Genomic DNA, 20457 nt, shown 5'->3' with positions numbered 1-20457 from the left:
TCTATCTTGTTGTGCCAAGTCACAAATGAGATGACATTTTTTTTTCTCATTTGTCCATCCCTTCACCCTCTTGGTTCCAGAGCACAGAAGAGAACAGAAATTCCTGGGCCAACCACGGTTCCCTGGCAGCACCCCGGACCCCTGCCGGCCCCATCCCCACCCTAGAGGAAGAGGGCTTGCTTGCTGGACACTTGCTGTGCCATCCTGGCCATGTGTGCCACCGTGAGTGCTGGCAAAAAGTGACACAGAGACTGAAAAAGCAAGAGAGGAAAATGGCGGGTTTTTTTGCCCGACTTAATGGGTTGTCCCTGAACCCCTAGATAGGGTCTATACCCCCCTCCCCCAGTCCTCACAAGTCCCCTCTCTGGCTGAGGACTGCTTCCTGAGAGCCATCGTTTTAATATTCAGACCATTTGTATATTTCTTTTAGGTCCTTAATGATATTCGTTTCTGGAGAAGGAATCCATAGTCGTTTCTTCGTTGACCCTTTGCAGAACTCAGAACTTGGAGCAGTGGGAGGAAGGCGGAGAGGCACAGGCACGGGACGGCCTGTAGAATAGCAGTTAGTAGCTAGCAATGAGCCATCTGTATCTCCTGGGCACTCTGTAAGAGATATGCCCAGAGAGTCCCCTGGAAAACCTTATTCAGCAGATTCAGGGTAGGGCCCAGGCTTTTCTTTTTAACAAATTTCCAGTGGCTTCTGGTTGGACATCCCCAAACCGGGCTATCGAGCCTAAGATGGAAGTTGCTCCCAGTTCCCAGACGGTGGTGAGAGCATGGGAAACCCTCAACCCTGGTCAGTGGGGTACAGTGCCATTACCAGGGCACTACCGGCCCGCACGCCCAAGATCGCTCGCTCCAGCCCCCAAGGCGCAGGCGCCACTCGCCCCGCCCCGCGGATCCGCCCCGCCCCGCGGACCCGCCCCGGACGCTCGCTTGTTTGACCCCCGCGCAGCGGCCCGTCTGCGCAGGCTCGGGACGGGTCTTGGCTCAGGGGTTGGGGCAGGGGTGGGCTTTACTCTTTGTGGGTTCGGAGACTTCGGGTGCGCAGGCATTTCCCGGGCATCGCGCCCCAGCCTGTGACAGAATTGGAAGTGTTCCTCTGCCTGCTCGCCTGCGAGGGGTTAGTGGGGTCTGGAGCTAGGGGACAGAGTTGCAGGGCCGGCCCGTGTCCCTGTGAGGCTTTCTCCCGAATCCTTGCTGTCTTAGGGCCGCGGAGGCGCACTGGCCACCGAGGTCGCAGGCGTGGATACGACCGTACCTTCTGGTGGTGTAGTCGTCACTGTGGGTGTGGGTCTGCGTGGGAACTGGGTTCCAGAGCCTGGTCCCGAGAAGGGCGGCGGAGCGGAGCCAGTACGCCCAGGCCGGGCTCGTGTGGGGTCTGAAAGCGCGCCTGAAAGCGGGGGAACCGCCCCGCCCGGGGCGGCAGCGCGGGGCCGGAGGCCGGGAGGCCGGGTTCGATAGCCCTGCTCTGAGCCCTGCGGGTTGGCTGGGCGTCACCGCGAGGAGTGGGATGACCGATGTCACCCAGCTTACTCCCTGCTCCCTGAACCGTAGGGAGGATCGCAGGGCTGCGGCCGCAGGACAGAGATTTGGACCTAGTGAAAGGACGTCGCCCCTTAGTCCCAGCTATGGACTCCACAGCATCAGGTTTGGCTCTCGAGGGTGCAGAGGGCCAGAAGCCCTTCTGGGGAGTTAGTAGTGGGCCGAGGAGGAGGACGACCCTAGGAAGAAGCTGGGGAATCCACTGATGGGGGAGAGCTTACAACCGTCTTCCCTGTGGCATTTCCTAATTTTCCAGGCCCAGGAGCATGAAGTATCAGTGTCCAGACACCGTGGTAGAAGTGGACGGGATGGCCACGGAAGACTTCCCAAAGGCCAGAGGAGAGCGGGGTGGGCCAGAAATGATCTCTTCCTGTGTGGGAGGGAGAGGGTAAACAATAAACAAGTCTGTGGGGGAGTGGCCCCTGGCCAGAGATCAGAGGGCGCCGGGGCCATTTAGAGCCTTGCCACCAATTCTTTTATTGCTTCAGTAACTAATAAAATTTCCTCTAGCTCGTCTAGCTCAACTGGACATGGGGGCATCTCCTGTAGCCACCCTTTCACTAGCGTTTGGAAGGAGGCAATCCAGGTGACCCAGGAGGTTTTAAGCCATTCCTTTGTAAATTTAGAATCTCCTGCCCTTCCCCAGTAGGCATTTTAATTTGACTTTTCACTCTTCAGTACAAATGCTCAAGGTCACAAGACTGGCCAATGGCAGAACTGGGCCAAATCTCTGGGACTACCACCCCCTCTGTATTCCTTTATGCCTTGTGTTCTATAGACCATCGGCACAGGTATCACCTCGAAACTCTTTAGAAATGCAGGCTCTCACGCCCTACCCTACATCCACTGAATCAGAGTCTGTTTAACTAGATCCTCAGGAATCCATACACATATTAAAGTTTGAGAAGTTCTGACATACACTAAACCACGCTGCTTGCCACTTCCATGCTTTTGTTGTTGTTGTTAGCTATAACCACTCCTCTGGTATGGTTAGGGTTAGTTTTTGTTTTTAAAACAAACTTTAAAAACAGTAAGGTACAAAACCCTATCATAGAGGGACTTGCAAAGTATGCTTGCAGAGACCTAACGATGCTTGGGAACTTCTCAGGAAGAACTGACCTTTGATCTGGCTTCCCAAGGATGAGAGGAAAGGTGTGACTTCTTTCCCTTAAAGTCTATATCCCTCTGTGGCCTTGCCCTGGGCTTTGTTTTATATTCTTCACATGTCTTATACTTCAGGCTAGATTTAAAGTTCCTTGAAAGTCTTTTCCATGTTTATATTTTTAAAAGGCCTCGAAAGACCTATATATTGGATGCCCAGTAAATAACTGTTCAGTGGAGTGACCAGGCTATGGTGGTACTTAAGTTACCTGCAAACTGCTGTGGCCTTTGGACAGGAAGGGAGGGGGTTGTGCACTTCTCTCTTCTGTGGGATAGCTAGAGGCTGCCGCTCAGCTCCCTTTGATCCAGCTCTGTCCCCAGAACCATGGAAGTGACACACTGACTCTTCAGGGATCTCCAGCGTGGGGAGTCTGGGAGTGGCAAAGGCATGGGGTTAGCCTTCCTTATGGCTCCTTTTACCTTCCTAGTTCTCCCTTCTCAGGACCCTGCTCTTCCTCCAGAGAGATACCCAGGAGAAAAGGGAACAGCCAGTTTATTCCTGAAAGCCAGGCCCCAGGTGAGTTGAGGTTCTCTTCGTTTTTCCTCAAATGACTGAACTACGGATGTCTTTGCCCCCTCTTCTCTGGAGCCTCTGTTCAACGCCAAAGGGAACTGACCCCAGTTCCTGCTCTGCAGGAGGCTGAGCCCATCAAGTGGATGCTGGCCTCCTTGCCCCTTTCCAGGGCCCTCTCATCTCTGCTCCATATGTACTCACTCAGATCCTCTGGTTTATTTTTGTCATGAGCCCTGCAGTGAGTACCAAGTAATGTGAGAGAGCCCTGGCCTTGAAAGAGTGTCACTACCACAGAAGGGAGAGGATTGTGGTACCCAGGATGCAGCCCAGTCACAGTGAGGATGTGCATAATTTAATGACGATGGGAGTGGCACAGATAGGCCTTTCCTTCAAGGTTTCGTAAAAGGAAAATCAGCCTGTGCTGGAGAGGTTGGGTAAGGCTCATGGAGAAGAGGGGGCAAGGAGGTTCTGAGGGTATGGACAGGTGGGGAGGCCATTTGAGGCTATGTCCCTATTCAAACGTTATCTTCCTGGAGTAGTGAGGAGACAGACTTAACTCATTACTTCCTGGCTGGAAGACTCACCTAACTTCTCTGTGCATTGGTTTTGCCAACTGTAAAATGAAGATGGTAATCATGTTAATGATAATGATGAAAGTAGTAATAGCCATTATGTACTGAGAACCAAATATGTATCAGGAACTATTGTACACCATTTACCTAAACTAACTCTTTCATCTTTCAAACATTCTCATTTTGAAGGATGGCAGCTGAGGCACAGAGAAGCAACTGAGAAAGCCAAGGCACAGAGAGATAAAGTAACTTGTTCATGGTTATCTAGCTCATAAGGAGGGCATCCTAGTTTCAGATCCGGGTTGTCTGGCTCTAAGATCTTAACCACTCAATAATGCAACTACCTCATATCGTTGCTGGAGTCTTCTGGCAAATGGTAACTGCTTAGTCCTTGTCAGCTTCAGTTGTAATGGGGGTAGAGGGGGTAATGGTGACTGACTCCAGAAGTGGATTCAAGTTTGGCTGTAGTAGGCTGGAGAACCAAGTGGAGGGCTGTGGGTGCCAGCCTGCATTGTTTCCTAGCATGGATGCCAAGATGGTAGCATCTTGATACTACCTAGACGATAGTTTCATTTATTCTAGCTTAATGATAGACATTGTGTTTAATTTTCTAGCCACTAAGGAAAACCCCCACCAGTAGGAAAGTCTCACAAATAACTAGTAGAGTAATAAATAGAGTTTAAACCTCTTTGGCCTTTATGTACACATTCAGAGGTGCATCAGAGAGCTTAATGTAGTTATGCTGTGGTAACAATGGCCTGTAGATCTCAGTGGCTCATAGTAACAAAGGTGTATTTCTTCTCTGTTACACAGCAGTGGTGGACTGGCTGTGACTGGTCCACACCCTCTTTGCTCTGGGATTCAGGCTGAAAGATAGTCCTGCTCTGGGATGTGTTATGTGGCAAGGAAAAGTGCAGTGTCAGAACCAGGAGATAGTTATTCTGGCTTCTGCTCAGAAAGGACATGTGTTGCTTCTGCCCACAATCCATTGGCCAAAGGAAGTCATGTGGCCAAGCCTAATGTCAGTGAGGTGGGAAACAGAAGCCTCCCATAGTGAGGGGTGCTAGGGGAGGGGCAGTGAATATTTAAGTCTACCGTTTTCTTAGAAATATTCGCTTCCCTCCCTCCACACAAATTTCCCAAGAGATAAACCAAAAACTCTGTTTAGTTACCTAGTAGGAACAACAAGGTCAAAGTCCTGGATGGGGTGATGACCTCAGCATCAGGTCTGGATGTTTCTCCTCTGGATCTAGAGACCTATGAACTAAAAGGACAAATTGCCTGAATCCATATATCCTATGTACAGTGGAACAGTGGAGACAGGATGACCACAATAAGCACCCCTATTCAGAACAGGGAAGCATGAGAGGAGCCCAGCAGTCTCAGGTCCCTAACAGCTATGAAATTCCACTTGGCAGACTTGGTGAGAACCACTGATTTTGGGACTGGGAAGTCTTTTGGTTATGTCCTGGTTCTGCTCCCTGGGTGGAGCTCTTCAGTCCCTCATTTTCCTTAGCTCTTGGCTCTTCCCCCCAAGTTCCTTTTGCAGTATCCTCCTTGGTCACATAGGAAATGACACTGGAGAATAAACTCACTTGAGGGCTAAGCAGCTTTTTCATCCTGAGTAGGTTGATGGCTCGAGGATTTTTTTCAAGCGTTGGACGTTCAATGTAACTCTCAAAATGTAATGTATTTGTTTTCTGTCACTTCCATGTGTCAACAGTTCTGCCCACAGTTCTCTTTTAAATATGCCCCTCTCTTTAGGCTTAATTGTGGAGCTTTGGGGGTTTTCTCAGGACAGCCATTCTTTTAGTCACTAAGCAATTCAGTTGCCCTGAAAGATTTATGGGGAGCCATCTGAAATTATTCAGAGGTTTAAACAAAAGGTTTGATTATCACACATGATTTGGTCCTTCCCTTAGGTTGAGTTTTAATCATCCTTTATCATGCAGAAGCCTTATCTATATTGTCTTTGACCAACTAGAAACGAGAATTGGTTAAATCACTAACTCAGCAAGTCCTGGAATTTCTGGACACTTTCTTTTGCCTTCCATTTTTATTTTGCAAACTGGTAAACTCTTAGGTTCATTTTTTTTCTTGTAATATGTTGTCAAATTCTGCCAATAACAACCAACTCACACTACTGATGTTCTAGCCTCTTCTCATAACATCACAAGTTCATGCTTACATTGTTCATCTTTCCAGTTATTGCAGACAACAGTTTTAGCACACAGTTCACCACCAAATTATGTGGGTTGCCATCTCACCAGTAAGTTTCTTTACTACCCAGCCCTGAGGCCAAAGTCACATACTTTAGGCTTTTTGTTATGGCAGAACCCTACATTAAGTACCAGTTTTTTAATGAGTTAGTTTAGGCTAGTTATGCTGTAATGACAACAGCAAACCCTCAAAGACTTATATTAACAAAGGTTTACATCTTGCCTGCATTACAGGTTTTACATTCTATTTGCAAAAGCAGATTATTTGACTACACCTGGGTCAGTGGGGCAGGGAACTCAATCCTGTAGGGGGAGCCAGTGAATATTCTGAACAAATAATGTAATCTATTATGAGAGGTTACTATAGTAGTGAGTTTTCCATATTTGATTATTTTGGACTGACGTTCATGTTAGTGTAAAATTTTATTTTGACTTATTTTATGGAATCAGTGCCTAAATGGATTTGATTTCTAAACATATTTTGGGAAAAGTAACAGTTTATACTGTCTTCATTTATCTGCATTTTAGTTCATGGTACGTGGATTATTGTACAGTGTAAGTCAAATGGGTGGTGTTCTAATTGCTGTTATAGAGGATGACAGGATAGTCCTGGCTGGGACCCACAGAATTGTTGTACCTTGTGGGGACCTGGGATTCAGGGTCTCACTGTCAGTTTTGCACATTCGGGAGCTGAGTGAGTAGGAACTGAAAACTGATTAGGGTATGGGGGAGAGGATTCTTGGTAATCAAACTCACAAAAGACTTACTGATTTATTATAAGGCCACTTGATATACTTTCACTGAACTGTGTGGTTGTGGTGATAAATTATTATAAATCCCAAATTATTTGATTTGGACTTAGTTAAAACTTTCTTTAAAATCATAGGCCACAAGTTTCAAAAACAGTTGGAGACTGTTGATACTAGTGAATTTGAGAATGCAAAACAGGGGCCTCTGGGTGGCATAGCTGGTTAAGCGTCTGACTCTTGGTTTGGGCTCAGGTCATGATCTCGGTCTGGGGATTGAGCCCTATGTCAGGCTCCATGCTCAGTGAGGAGTCTGCTGGAGTTTCTGTCTCCCTCCTTGCCCCCCCCCCCCAACTCACTCACACTCCTCGCTCTCTAATAAGTAAATCTTAAAAAAAAAAAAAAGACTGTAAAACATATTAGTCTGTTACTTCTGGTTGATTCTAATTAAATGCAACTAAACTGAGAGTAAAACCTGTTGAAAATGGAGGAAATGGATTGCATTTATCACCCTTACCTAACCAGAATGTCTCTGTCGGCCTGATTCTCTTGAGATCCTTATATTAACAAGCAGTGTGATACTGACAGAAGTGGGCTTTGGGTAGGATACCAAGTAGTAAGGATAATACAATCCCTGGAGCAGCTTAAGATATTTTGGGGATGACACAACCCCAAACTGGGCATTGGGATAGCTAGGAACTCTTGGAATCCCTTCTGTATCCTAAGGTTCTACTAAGAGATCCACCGACTCTTCTCCTCAGGGCTGTTAGTGTGCTCCCTAAGGGTACAAGAGTGTGCTCCCTAACGGTACAAGAGTGTCTTCTGTGTTTCAGGATCTGATGACATTCGAGGATGTAGCTGTGGAACTCACCCAGTGGGAGTGGGGGCAGCTGGACCCTGCTCAGCAGGACCTATACAGGGAAGTGATGCTGGAGAACTTCAAGAACCTGGCCTCTCTGGGTGAGCTCAGCTCCTCCAAATCCCAAAGCCTGCCTGTCAGGCCTGCCATCTTTATTTCATTGGTGTTTAAAAGCTTGGGGTTTCTAGGCCTGTTCACTGAGTTTTGCCCTGGGATTATGGAATCAGACAGTTACATTGTCTTTGAGGTTCTCATTCCTAGGAAAAGTCCTGCTCCATATGAAATTGTAATAAGAAGTTTCATGATTCTGCTTCTGATATTTTACAATGCCTGTTCTTTGGAGACTCTCCACACCTACAGTCTGGTCTCCCCCAGAAAGACCTAGGGCCAAAGCCTTGGCCTCTAACATACACAGACATGATCCTTTTCTTTCTCTGCCATCAGGGCTTCCAGTATCTAAACCATATGTGATCACCCAGCTGGAGGAAGGGAAAGAGCCCTGTGTGTTAGATGGAGAAATCTCAACAGGTGAGTGAGTGAGACCTAAGCAGGATCACATGTAATAAGGACCAGCCATGGGTGAGAAATTGCCCTGAACCCTTGGTCACAGGGCTCTCCTTTGAGAACGTGAGGCCACTTGTCAGGAGTCCTCCACTGCAGTATTTGAATACTTTTAGGCTTTTGTAATTATATCTGGTGTCAGAAGAAGAGATGCTTATTTCTTCTCTAGCATTTATGCTTTCTTTGGTACCCATCTCTGCCCACCCCTTCTGGGTTCTTGGTGCCACTCAGCATCACTAGATGTCATATGGTTAATGTTGGATGGAATCTAAGGATTGACAGTTGTAAATGGCCAGGCTATCCTACATCAGCACCGTTAAGAGAGTTAGTGAGAGATCAAACAGTAGAGTAGCCTCGAAATTAAAGGGTTACAGGCAAGGACAGACAGATGGATGTCAAGAAGGTCAAGGTGAAGACACTTCAAGCTTGATTAAGCTGAGCTTCAGCAGAGGTGGTTCCAGGGACAAAGATTAGTCCTTGCTGTCTGTTGATGTCATCTCTTTGAGATCACGTATTCCTAGGTAACTGGAGAGTACCTAACAGGCCTCAACTCTTGGAGCAGAGTTCTGGACTCAAAGCTCTCCTGCCTACCACGTGTAGCCCAGGCACAGTGGAGGAAGGTGACAGTCTGTGCCAATGTCCATCTCTGAGGAAGAATCATAGCCCTGGGTCATAGGTGAATCTCAGGAAATCAGTGCTCCAATCCTGACAGCACAGGCTGGGCCTCATTAAAGGAGACTAGAATAGAGGACAAAGAGGGAAGTTGCTGATCTCAGCTATATTTTCTTGATCTTTTTCCTTCTAGAATGGAGGAAGGGTGTGACCTCTGGATCTAGTATTAAGATAAATATCTGTCTGTTGACAGTGCTCTACAAACATGGCTGTGTTTCAGGATCTCTCAGGGAGCTTGTTAAACATCCAGATCTCCAGGGGTCACATAAGACCTACTGACTCAGAATCTGGCTTTTGGGAATACTGGCATCACTAATCGTTTACCTCTTCAGAACTGTTATTATTATTGTGTTAGTTATCTATTGTTGCTGAAGCAAACTAATACAAGCTTAATGACTTTATTTTTTTTTTTTTTTAATATTTTATTTATTTATTCGACAGAGATAGAGACAGCCAGCGAGAGAGGGAACACAAGCAGGGGGAGTGGGAGAAGAAGAAGCAGGCTCATAGCGGAGGAGCCCGATATGGGGCTCGATCCCACAACGCCGGGATCACGCCCTGAGCCGAAGGCAGACGCCTAACCGTTGTGCCACCCAGGCGCCCCAAGCTTAATGACTTTAAACAACACAAGTCTATTAATAGTTCATAGGTCAGAAGTCTGGCATGGGTCTCACAAAAGATGTCAGGAGAGGTGTGTTCCTTTCTGGAGTGGCTAGGGGAGAATCTTTGAATTGTTGGCAGAACCAATTCTTGCAGTTGTGAAACCGAGATCCTTGTTTTCTTGCTGGCTATCAACTGAGGAATGTTTCCAGCTTCTAGAGACTGCTACATTCCTTGGCTCATTGTGCCCTTCCTCCACCTTCAGAGCCAGAAATGGTGGGCTGAGTCCTTCTCACACCACATCTCTCTGACCCAGCCAGGAAATGTTCTCTGATTTTAAGGACTTACATGATTAGATTGGGCCCATTTGAATAATCCAAGATAATCTCCCCATCTAAAGGTCTGGGCCCTTAATCATATCCACAAAGTCCCTTTTGCCATATAAGGTAACATATTTACAAGTTCTTGGGATTAGGGCATGGATGTCTTTGGGGGAGAATTATTCTGCCTATCATAATTATATACAGTAATATATTACTGAGGTGCTGAGGGGACTTTGTGGAGGACATCTTCCTACCCTCTTCTCATCTTTGTGATCTTTGGACTCACCTTGTGTACTGGAATCCAAATACTATTTTTTCAGGTTTTCCTAATCTCCATTCACTTGCTTATCACTTCTTGATAACTCCAAAACCTTCTTCGGATATACACTATACTTGAAAGAAACTGTACACATCTCAGATATTATTTTAAAGCTTCATTATCTTACATCCATTATAAGACTTTACTTCTTCTGGGCACATGGAACAGTTAATACTAGAATAACTTTTTTTTTCCCCCTCAGACTGGGAGAAAAGGCCTAAAGCCAAGGAATCAATACTAAATCAGGGAATTTCCAAAGAAGAATTACTCCAGATAGTATCAGTGGAAAAACACATCAGAGATGAACTCTGCTTCTGCAAATTGAAAGCAACCTGTGGTTGTGATGACGAATTAGAGATACATCCAAAAAACCAGGAGAGATACCTGAACGAAATGTCAATCACTCATAAATGCATCACCCTTAAGACAGATCATAAACAGAGTGACTTTGGGAGAAGTTTAGGCTTAACATCAGTCCTTGTTAACCAACACAGTGTTCCTACAGGAGAAGGATCCCATAAATGTGATACAGAATTCAGACAGACTTCAGGGAGAAATAAATCCCAGAGAACCCATCCAGGGAAGAAAACTTGTAAATGTAATGAATGTGGGAAGTCTTTCCATTTCCAGTCAGAACTTAGGCGCCATCAGAGATGTCACACTGGAGAAAAGCCCTATGAATGCACTGAATGTGGAAGAGCCTTTGGTCATATTTCATCCCTTATTAAACATCAGAGAACTCATACTGGAGAAAAGCCCTATGAATGCAGCGAATGTGGGAGAGCCTTCAGCCAGAGTTCATCTCTTGTTTTACATTATAGATTTCATACTGGAGAGAAACCCTACAAATGTAATGAATGTGGAAGAGCCTTTGGTCATACTTCGTCTCTTATTAAACATCAGAGAACTCATACTGGAGAAAAGCCCTATGAATGCAGGGAATGTGGGAGAACCTTCAGCCAGAGTTCGTCTCTCATCGTACATTATAGATTTCATACTGGAGAGAAACCTTACAAATGTAATAAATGTGGGAGAGCCTTCAGCCAGAGTTCATCTCTCACTCAACATTATAGATTTCATACTGGAGAGAAGCCCTACAAGTGTAATGAATGTGGGAGAGCCTTTGCTCATACTGCATCCCTTATTAAACATCAGAAAAGTCATGCTGGGAAGAAAGCTGTATGAATTCAGTGACTGGTGGAAGGCTTTCAGTTGGAGTACACACAGTATTCACATGACACACACTGGAGAGAGATCCTGTGTGTCATGTGTAATGTATGTGGGAAGACTTTTGGTTGGAAGACCTCTATCTTAATCCAACACCAGACAGTACATACTAAAGGGAAGCTCTATCGATGTCAAGAAAGAAGGTAGGCTTTCAGTCACACCTCGCCCCTTATCAAACACCAGAAAATCCATATTAGTGAGAAACCAAGTAAATGTGATTGATTTGGAAAGGCTTTTGTCAGAGGACACACAGTATTCAACATCAGACAGTTCCTACTGGCAAAAAGCCTAATCAATGCAATGAGTATGACACAGCCTTCAGTCACATACTGTTCAGTAAGTAATAAATAATAAATAAATAAATAAATAAATAAATAAGTAAATAGCAGATAACTCAAGTGTGGTAAAAGCCATCTGTAATACTTCTTCCCTTACTAAGCACCAAGAACACATATAAAAGAGAAGCCCTTTGAAAGCAGTAAATGTGGGAAGGCCTTCTATTAGAGCTCATCTCTTAATAAACATCAGAGAATTTATTCTTGAGAAAAACACTATGGAAATAGTGAATGTGGGAGAGCCTTCAGCCAAACCTCTTTCCTTTATAAACATCAGTGAACTCACCCTGCCAGTTAGAAACCCTGGGAATGTAATGCATATGGAAAAGCCTCTGGCCGATGTTCCACCCATTCTGCACATCAGAGAATATGTAGTATAGTGACTTTTTTAATTTGGTGAAACTGGGAAAACCCATAGTATAGTTCAGGCCTCAGCAGACATTAAGGCTTCACTCCAAAGAGAAACCATGGGAACTTAACGAACATGGGGAAAGTTCCTTTCAGATTTGAGATTCATAAAACAAGAGCTGAAAGGAATCTGAGAAATCAACAAGTCTGGTGATTTTCTACCTAGTGGGGGCTCTCTATAACTGCACTGTGCTTTGCCTCCCTCTCCTGTTACTGATGGAAGCAGAAGTGTTACTGCGTGGGTGAAGAGAATGGAAGCTTAGTGAGGTGGAGAGCCACTACTGATTTAGCCGGACCCTACCTTAGGGCTAAGGAAGCTAATCTGAAAATGCCATGCGCTGGGCTGGGCCTCTTTTCCTTCTGGTTCACAGCTGTGGTTTTGAGATTGAGAGACTGAAGGTCTTCCTGTACAAAATCCCCATGCACTGCATGTTCCCTCTCTCTAAGAGGCAATGGAGTGGTATTTTTAAAGTTTGAGCAAAAAGCAAATTTTATTAGATCTTTATGCTACAAGATTTGGGATTTTTGAAATAAAATCTTTTTAAACATTAAAATCATTAAAGTGTGGGTACTGTGTAAAAAAATAAAAACTTCAAAAACATTATTCTAAGTGAAAGCCAGATGTCAGGCACTATTCCATTTATAGGGAATGTCCAGAAATGGCAAATCCTCAGAGGCAAAGTAGTACCAGGAGAGGCAATGGGAGTAAATGCAAATGTTACAAGGAAGCTTATTGGGGTGACATAAATGTCCTAAAACTGGGTTATGGTGATGGTTGAACAATTTGGTAAATTTACTAAAAATTATTGAATTGTGCACACAAAGTGGGTGAAATTTATAGTACATAAATCATACCTCAGTAAAATTGTTTTTAAAAAATATCAAATATACAGATATACCAACTATTGCTAAACTACTCTTCCTATCTTGTCTGTTACTTCAAGCCATCTGTGTGTCTTTATTTTCTGTAATAGTTAACCCTAAGCTTACTGGATCTCAAGTTCATGTCATGATGCATCTGAAATTTACATTTCAAGAAGCCAGGAGTAGGAGATGGCAGAGAGAAGAGTCTTGACTAAAAATATTGTCTTATATTAAAGACAGTCCTTCAAGCATTTTAAGTCCAGATGAGAAGCTGAGCCTAGATTTCAGGGCATTAGTTCAAAGTGGGTCCATGCAGACAGGCAGAATCTAGGGGTCCAACAGATTGGCTAAGGCAGAGGGGTGCAGGCAGACAGGATGAACAGGAGGCATCTGGACAACTGAGATCAGAATGCCAGTTTACAAACCTAGAAATCATGGGAATTTCTTTCCAGAAAGCCAAAGTGCACAGGAGAGAAACAGCAAATTTATTACATTGGTAATAGCTTAGTTTGTTCTGTCTTACCTTTTCTCCCAGTGTCCTTTTCTAACCCCCAGCCTAAGTCACTTTATATACCTGGATACCTGCAACTTTGTAGCTGGTCTTTGCTTAACATCTGTCTCTCTGGTGTATCTTTGCCATGGTAACCATTCTTATCAGTCTGTACCCACTGCCCTGTCTGAAAGCCTTTGTACTGCCTACAAAATAAATCCTCACTCCTCAATTTGGCATTTAATGCCCTCTCCACTCTGCCTTAACCTCCTGCTGCTCCTGACAAGAATTTCTATTATAGACATACTAATTTGCAGACAACCTTCACACTCCCCTGCCTGTTCCACCAGCCTGGAGTGCCCTCTCCACTTCTCTAAAGCCTAATAATTAGAACCCTGTTCAAATACCCCGTCATCAGGGAAGAATTCTCTTGAACACTGATGTGAAGTCATATCTTACTGATTTGCAATTGTAAAAGCATTTGTGTTTGCTTAAGGTTTTTTTTTTAAGATTTTATTTATTTATTTGACACAGACAGAGACAGCCAGCGAGAGAGGGAACACAAGCAGGGTAAGTGGGAGAGGAAGAAGCAGGCTCATAGCGGAGGAGCCTGATGTGGGGCTCGATCCCGTAACACCGGGATCACGCCCTGAGCCGAAGGCAGACGCCCAACTGCTGTGCCACCCAGGCGCCCCTGCTTAAGGTTTTTAATAATGAAAGCTGTCTTGGGATGGTTCTTATTACTGTCTTGATCTCTATAAATCATTTGTTTATCAGCTTGCCACTTTGTTGTCTCCTGAACCAGATTATCAGCTGCTTCAGATAATTTCTCATACTTCCTCTCATAAATGAGCAGACTGTAGGTGCTTACTAACCATGTCTTAATTTGAAAAACTTGTATTGCCCTCGTTTTCTCACTGCTTCTGACTTCACACTTTTTTAAAAAATATTTTACTGTACAGATATACCACATTTTAAAAAAATAATATTTAAGTAATCTCTGTAACCCAGCATGGAGCCTGAACTCACGACCCCAAGACCAAGAGTCGCATGCTCTTTCTTCTGACTGAGCCAGCCAGGCGCCCCCAACTTCACACTTCTGTACTAGATGAAAAACTTTCCTTCTAGAAAACTACCAATTAAATATTTTCTTAGAAAAATACAATGTTGCTTCATGTAATTATTTTTCAAATTCAAATATAGATTGGCACTGTTCCATCTTTTGGGGGTGGGTTGGTATGTGTGTACAGAAAACCTCATTGCTATTTTACTTTGTAGCACTACAATGACTTCTTATATCAACGACCCAGAATTGGGCCAAACTCCACAGGTTAAAGATACAGTACTTTACAAGACTGCTCTCATTTCAGACACCAGCCACAAATTTGGGGGTCCCTAGACTACTCTTCTGACCAGCTGGCTACAAATTTGAGAGTTCCCTCTACTCCTCCAGGTTTGATAATTCTCTAGAGCAAATCTCAGAACTCAGGAAAGGGCTATATTTATTATGATAACTTTATTATAGCAAAAAGATACAAATCAAAATCAGCCTAAGAAGAGGCACATAGGTTGAGGTCCGAGAGCATCTCAAATGTGAGGCTTTCATCTTCCCCAGGAACACATCACCTGCTGGCATATCAATGTGTAACTATGCAGAGTACTGTCAACTAGGGAAGCTCACCTGAGCTTCACAGTCCAAAGTTTTCACTGGGGTCTCATTATGTTGTCATGGTTGGTTGACCACAGAATTGAACTCAAATCTCCAGATGGCTCAAAGTCCCAACCCTCTGATCACAAGATTGGTCTTTCTGACTTGGCCAGCCCCTATCCTGAATCATCTACTTAGCATAAACCAGGGGCAACCAAGAGTCTTCTTCTTTTTTTTTTTTTTTTTTAAGATTTTATTCATTTATTTGTCAGAGAGAGAGCACAGCAAGGGGAGGGGCAGGCAGAGGAGGAGCAGGCTCCCTGCTAAGCAAGGAACCTGATGCGGGACTTGATCCCAGGACCCTGGGATCATGACCTGAGCTGAAGGCAGATGCCTAACTGACTGAGCCACCCAGGTACCCCAAAAGTCATCTCATTAGCATGAACTATCAGGTGTGGTCCCAGAGACCCACTATGTATAACAAAGACACTCCTCACTCAGGAAGTTCCACTGATTTAGGGGTTACCTCTCAGGAATCAAGGACAAAGACCAGCCAAGTTCTTTATGACAGAAGCACACACTCAAGTCAATGTGAAAATGCTTCTTCAATTATTATTTTTTTCATACAAGTATTTGTCAATGGGCGGTAAGTTGTAAGGAGACTGAATTTTATTTACATTCTTTTGCCTTTGTTCTCCACATCAGCTGCACCAGTTTGCATTCCCACCAATAGTATGAGGGTTCCTTTTCCCCACATCCTCAATTCTTCAATTATTATTCAAATAGACAAAGCATAAGCATGAAGACTGTACTTTAGATATTCCTCAACAAATAACTGCTATATACTACTTCTGCTTACAGATCACTGGCAAGAACTTAGACAAAGGACCACAGCTGATAGCAAGGGAAGCCAGAAATTGGTCTTTGTCCTGGGCAGCAAAGAGCCCAGTTAAACTTTGGGGGATTCTGTTATTAAGGACAAAGAGGACGATGGATATTGACAGACGACCAGGAATCTGTTTCTCAAGACCCAATACTGCAAAGCCATTTGGGTGTGAGGTCACATCCATAACTCTCTGGGTCTCAGCCTTCTCTGTAAGATGAAGGGCTCTGTACTTGTGAAAGTAAGTGAAGCCCACTCAAATGAGAACACAAAGGCTATTTATTCAGAGCTTGCTATAGCAAACGATCAGCTACTATGACCTGCATTTGGCAGAGATCCAGAGGCATGCAGAAAGTTAAGAATGCTTTATAATGAGAAGAAAAAGAATGAAGCTTCAGGTATGCCCCGATTGGAGGTTGTTGGCATTGGAAAGCTGGAGATGGGTTAACTAGGGGTAGGACACCTTACATGATTGGTTTGGGGAGCTTATCTGGCTCCCTATGGTTAATCCTAAATTGAAAGTGAGGGCAAACAAAATAGGGGAACTGGCAGTCCTTGACCAAGTTCTGACTGTTCTGAGCTGATTGCTGTAGAGGCTGTGGTTTGGCTTCCAGGCTGGTTGCTGCAGAGGTGTGTGTCAGAGTTCTATTGTCATATATGGTATGTCCATTGTCCATTGGTATATTTAGTTCCTCAGTTCCCCCTCTTTGGTCATTCTCTTGCTTGAGAGAGGTTGGCCAATTCAGACATACTAGACCTCCAGATCTTTACAACTTAGGGACTGTTCAGTTTTCCCCATACAAACTGTATCAGAAGATATTTTTGTTGCTGTATCATCACAGCGATCATCTAGTAAGAGAGCAGTTGTCAGAAGCATTGTGCCAAGTAGTGTTTTCTTTAAGGCAATATATAGCCAGTGCTACCATGTCTGTCTCATGTATCTAAGAACAAGAAATTATAGCCATGGCACAGATACCACCATCGTTCGTCAACTAGACGTTTAGAGTAGTGCAATTGCCCATAACTACTTGTGCCAATGAAATGAGGCAGATTTACAGATCTTCCATGTAGGGAAGAGGTGATACCATTAATAACTTCTGCCAGAGTCAGTGATAGGTCTTTTAAAGTCTTTTTATTTCCCTCCATTGGAAATACTGCTCTGATTGTTCACATAAACAATGAGTTAGCAATTTGCCAGAGTGCCTAAATATCAGGCTCCTCATTTTGGAGCTCCTATCTGTGTTAGAATTTCCAGCATTGGCGACTAACAGGATTTCTGTACAAGGGATTTCTGTACACACTCAGATCTTAGGATACTATTCCCAAACTGCATTAGGTTTTAGTGTGAGAAAAACAAGATCGTTGTCCTAGCTGCAAAGGAAGCAGAATCCAATAGGGGCACATAGAAATCAAGGGGAAAAAAGTTGTTCATGACGAGATTGAGACCAAAGCCTTACATTAGTTTTGTTACCTATTTTGATTCCTATATCTAAGTGATAAGTAACTGACCCATTACACTAGAAAGGTTGTCAAATTCAAATTTACAGTTACCAGTCTGATCATTAGATGGTAATAACTAGCCTTTTATGGGAGACAGGGACACTAGCAGTCACAGGCTGATTTGTTTAATGTCATTGGTCCCTGTAGGTACAAGTGGAAAAACCACTGGCTACAATTCCCTATAGTCTCATTTGATGAGACCAGAATTGTTCATATACATGATATATCATGGTGGTCTGGCAATGGATATCAAATTTAGCAACTGGTAAGACTGAGAGTAGTGCTTACTGTTTGGGGTAATTTAAAAATGGCATTAGAATGAATATGTTCTGACCTAACAATTATATTGAAGAAGAGAGAAAAGAGAAAAAAGGACCATTATGGGTGGAAAACAACCAGGGACCTATAGGAATGAGAACAATAATATAAGCAAGCAGAAGAAAAACAAAACAGGACTTTGACAGAAGTCTTGGTCTGACATCTTGGGCAGAAGCTATTCATTATCTGAGGTCATCTATTTATTCCAGAAGTATTTCATCAGCTATATACTTCTGAAGATCAGCTGCTTCTAGAGTATCTTGGAGAATCCTGTCTGAAGTCCTCTATCGCAGTAGGCTTCTAGTTGTATCGCATCTACTTTCTGAAGAATTTCTTCTTTAGTTGTGAAATATATACTGGAGAATTGACTCTCTGGAGTTTCACTGCTGTATTTTTTGTTAATAGTATCTGATAAAGTCCCATACAATGAGGTTCAAGAGCAGTTTTCCCTGATGTCTCTTCCTATAAATAAAATCTCATGGTTGAAGATCATAAAGAAGCTATTTAGGAAGATGGTGTGGGAAGGTGGCCTTAACCTGTTGATGCTAGGACTGGGTGTATACAAGAATCTCCTGCTCTATTTTGTCATGTCTGCATGCAGCAGGATAGAGTCTAGTATTGAAAGGGAATCTCTAAATAAATGGGCCTACCAGTTATCAGTTTTTAGGGGGATAATTGTTGTATCCCCAAAGGAGTGACCCATATAGCCAAAGGGGCTTCTGGCCATAAGGGCTACCTTTGGCCAGGTTGCTAAAGGGTTTCTAAAAGTTTTACTAATTTTAAGTTAAAGATGCCATTGGTTCTTACAACCTTTCCAGAACATTATGCATGGTAAGGACAACATAGTTTTTGAGTAAGGGGTAATGCCTTATGGAGTTCTTTTATAATAGTTCCTGTAAAGTGTGTGGGTGTCAAGTTGACACGGGATGGACTGTGATGGCTTTAAAATGTCAACTTGGCTAGGCTGAACGACATTTCTTTACATGGTAGCTGGATATGTAGGGGATGAAAGTGGAAACTGCCAGTCCTCTCTGAGCCTTGCTGGAAGTCCCAGACCACTAACTTTCCAATGCAGTCTTCAAATATTTTTCTCCTGCATTCTGAGACTCCCATTACACGTGTACTGGAATATTTATGAAGCTCTGTTACCTTTCCTTCAAATTCTTTTTTCTCTCTGTTCTTTGAACTGTATAATTTTCACTGATCTATGTTCTAGTTCACTGATGCTCTCTTCTGCCTTCTCAAATCTGATGAGGCCTTCCACCACTTTCTGTTGATCAAAGCAAGTGATAAGGCCAGTCCAGATTCAAGGAAGGGGAAACAAACGTCACTTTTCTTTTTTTAAAGATTTATTTACTTATTTTTAAAGGGGGCAAGGGCAGAGGGAGAGAGAGTCTTAAGCAGAGTCCACACTGAGTGTGGAGTAGGACAAGGGACTTGATCTCAAAATCCTGAAATCGTGATCTGAGCCGAAATCAAGAGTCGGATGCTTAACTGACTATGTCACCCAGGAGCCCCATAAACTTCACTTCTTGATGGGAGGAATAATATGTAAGTTAGAGGCAGAGAAGGAATTGTTGGGACCATCTTTGCAGAAATCCTACCATCTATGAATTTTTTAACTGAGTAGTAACTTTCCCTCTTCAATCCACTGTTTGAGTGCCTCTTATCCAAATCCCTGCCAGCGCTAAGTGTGATTAATCTCTTTTAATTTAGCCAAGTTGATATGTTAAAAGTCTACTAAAAATGGGATGTATGGGGGCCCCTGGGTGGCTCAGTCAGTTAAGCCTCTGCCTTCGTCTCATGTCATGATCCCAGGGTCCTGGGATTGAGCCCCAAATGGGGCTCCCTGCTTAGTAGGGGAACCTGTTTATTCTTCTCCCTCTGCCTGCCGCTCCCCTTTGTTGTGCGCTCTAATAAATGAATAAAATCTTAAAAAACCCCAAATAAATAAAAATGGGATGCATCATAAAATAGGGGTGAAATAGGTTGTCTAATTCAGCAAAGAAAAAGGAAAAAGAGTAGATGAAGCGACCGTGTCAATTTTAATTTTTGGAATCTAACCTGTCACTATTTTTGTTTTTCTGTATGTTTGAAAATTTTTAAACTAGATTTGAAAATCGGAGGTTTGGCTGAGCAGGAATACAAGCTTCTGACAAGCCGTCCATACCTTCTGTCCGTCCACATACTTGGGCAATCCGGGCAGGCCCAGATGCTATGAAGCCATGAACGGGGTTGGTGAAAACACCGTAGCGTAGGTGGGATATGAGTGTGTGACCAAACGTTAAACTCAGAAGAATACATAAATGCGTGTCAAATCCAAGGTACCTGACGTGCTTAATGAATCTAAAAACTTCAGAGCTTTATTGGAGTTGGGTATGAACAATTTCATACTCCCTGTCTTACCTATTCTAAACCTCCTCGAGACATCACCCCTTGCACCTTCACTTAGACCCTTTTCGTGCTCGTCTGTACCTCGCACTTCTTGTTGAGAACGATCTGCAGCCCCAGCTCCTGTCAGCCCTAAGAGGTCTTCACGGCACCGAGGCGTCCGCCGCTTTTTCCGTCTGGTCACGGTTGTCTCCTCCCGGGAGAGTACACTAGGAGTCAGCTCCGCCCACACCGGCAGCCAGCCCAAGCCTCGCCCCCGGGTCCTAACGCGAGGACCCCAGAGGGGGCTGTCCGCAGCTGCG

At 44.0% G+C, this 20457-nt stretch overlaps 1 protein-coding gene and 1 long non-coding RNA gene across 4 annotated transcripts; one reads left to right on the top strand and one right to left on the bottom strand.

The window, feature by feature from the left end:
• The first annotated feature begins 1083 nt into the window (after positions 1–1083).
• Positions 1084–12660, top strand: ZNF514 (zinc finger protein 514). Of its 2 annotated transcripts, none has more exons than XM_087863687.1 (6): positions 1084–1123; positions 1558–1650; positions 3135–3223; positions 7591–7717; positions 8061–8144; positions 10294–12660. In XM_087863687.1, exons 2-6 carry the CDS (start codon positions 1632–1634, stop codon positions 11274–11276), a joined length of 1302 nt encoding a protein of 433 aa, XP_087719813.1. In that variant the 5' UTR covers positions 1084–1123; positions 1558–1631; the 3' UTR covers positions 11277–12660. The 2 variants fall into 2 exon arrangements, with proteins under 2 accessions (XP_087719813.1, XP_045664928.2); XM_045808972.2 differs by lacking the exon at positions 1084–1123 and adding an exon at positions 1802–1893 and having other exon boundaries at positions 1514–1650.
• LOC148109691 (uncharacterized) lies at positions 1829–20430 on the bottom strand. 2 transcript variants are annotated; one of them, XR_015725256.1, is made up of 4 exons: positions 20240–20430; positions 4965–5056; positions 2916–3077; positions 1829–1915 (listed from the first exon to the last, which is right to left on the bottom strand). It is a non-coding gene; the product is annotated as an uncharacterized LOC148109691 (long non-coding RNA). The 2 variants fall into 2 exon arrangements; XR_015725255.1 differs by lacking the exon at positions 1829–1915 and having other exon boundaries at positions 2577–3077.
• Between the last annotated feature and the right edge of the window lie 27 nt (positions 20431–20457).

This window comes from Ursus americanus, chromosome 7 (genome assembly GCF_024610735.1).
Source record: "Ursus americanus isolate L20-20 chromosome 7, mUrsAme1.1.p, whole genome shotgun sequence".
Lineage (NCBI taxonomy): Eukaryota > Metazoa > Chordata > Mammalia > Carnivora > Ursidae > Ursus > Ursus americanus.
This window is presented reverse-complemented; position numbering and strand designations above follow the sequence as displayed.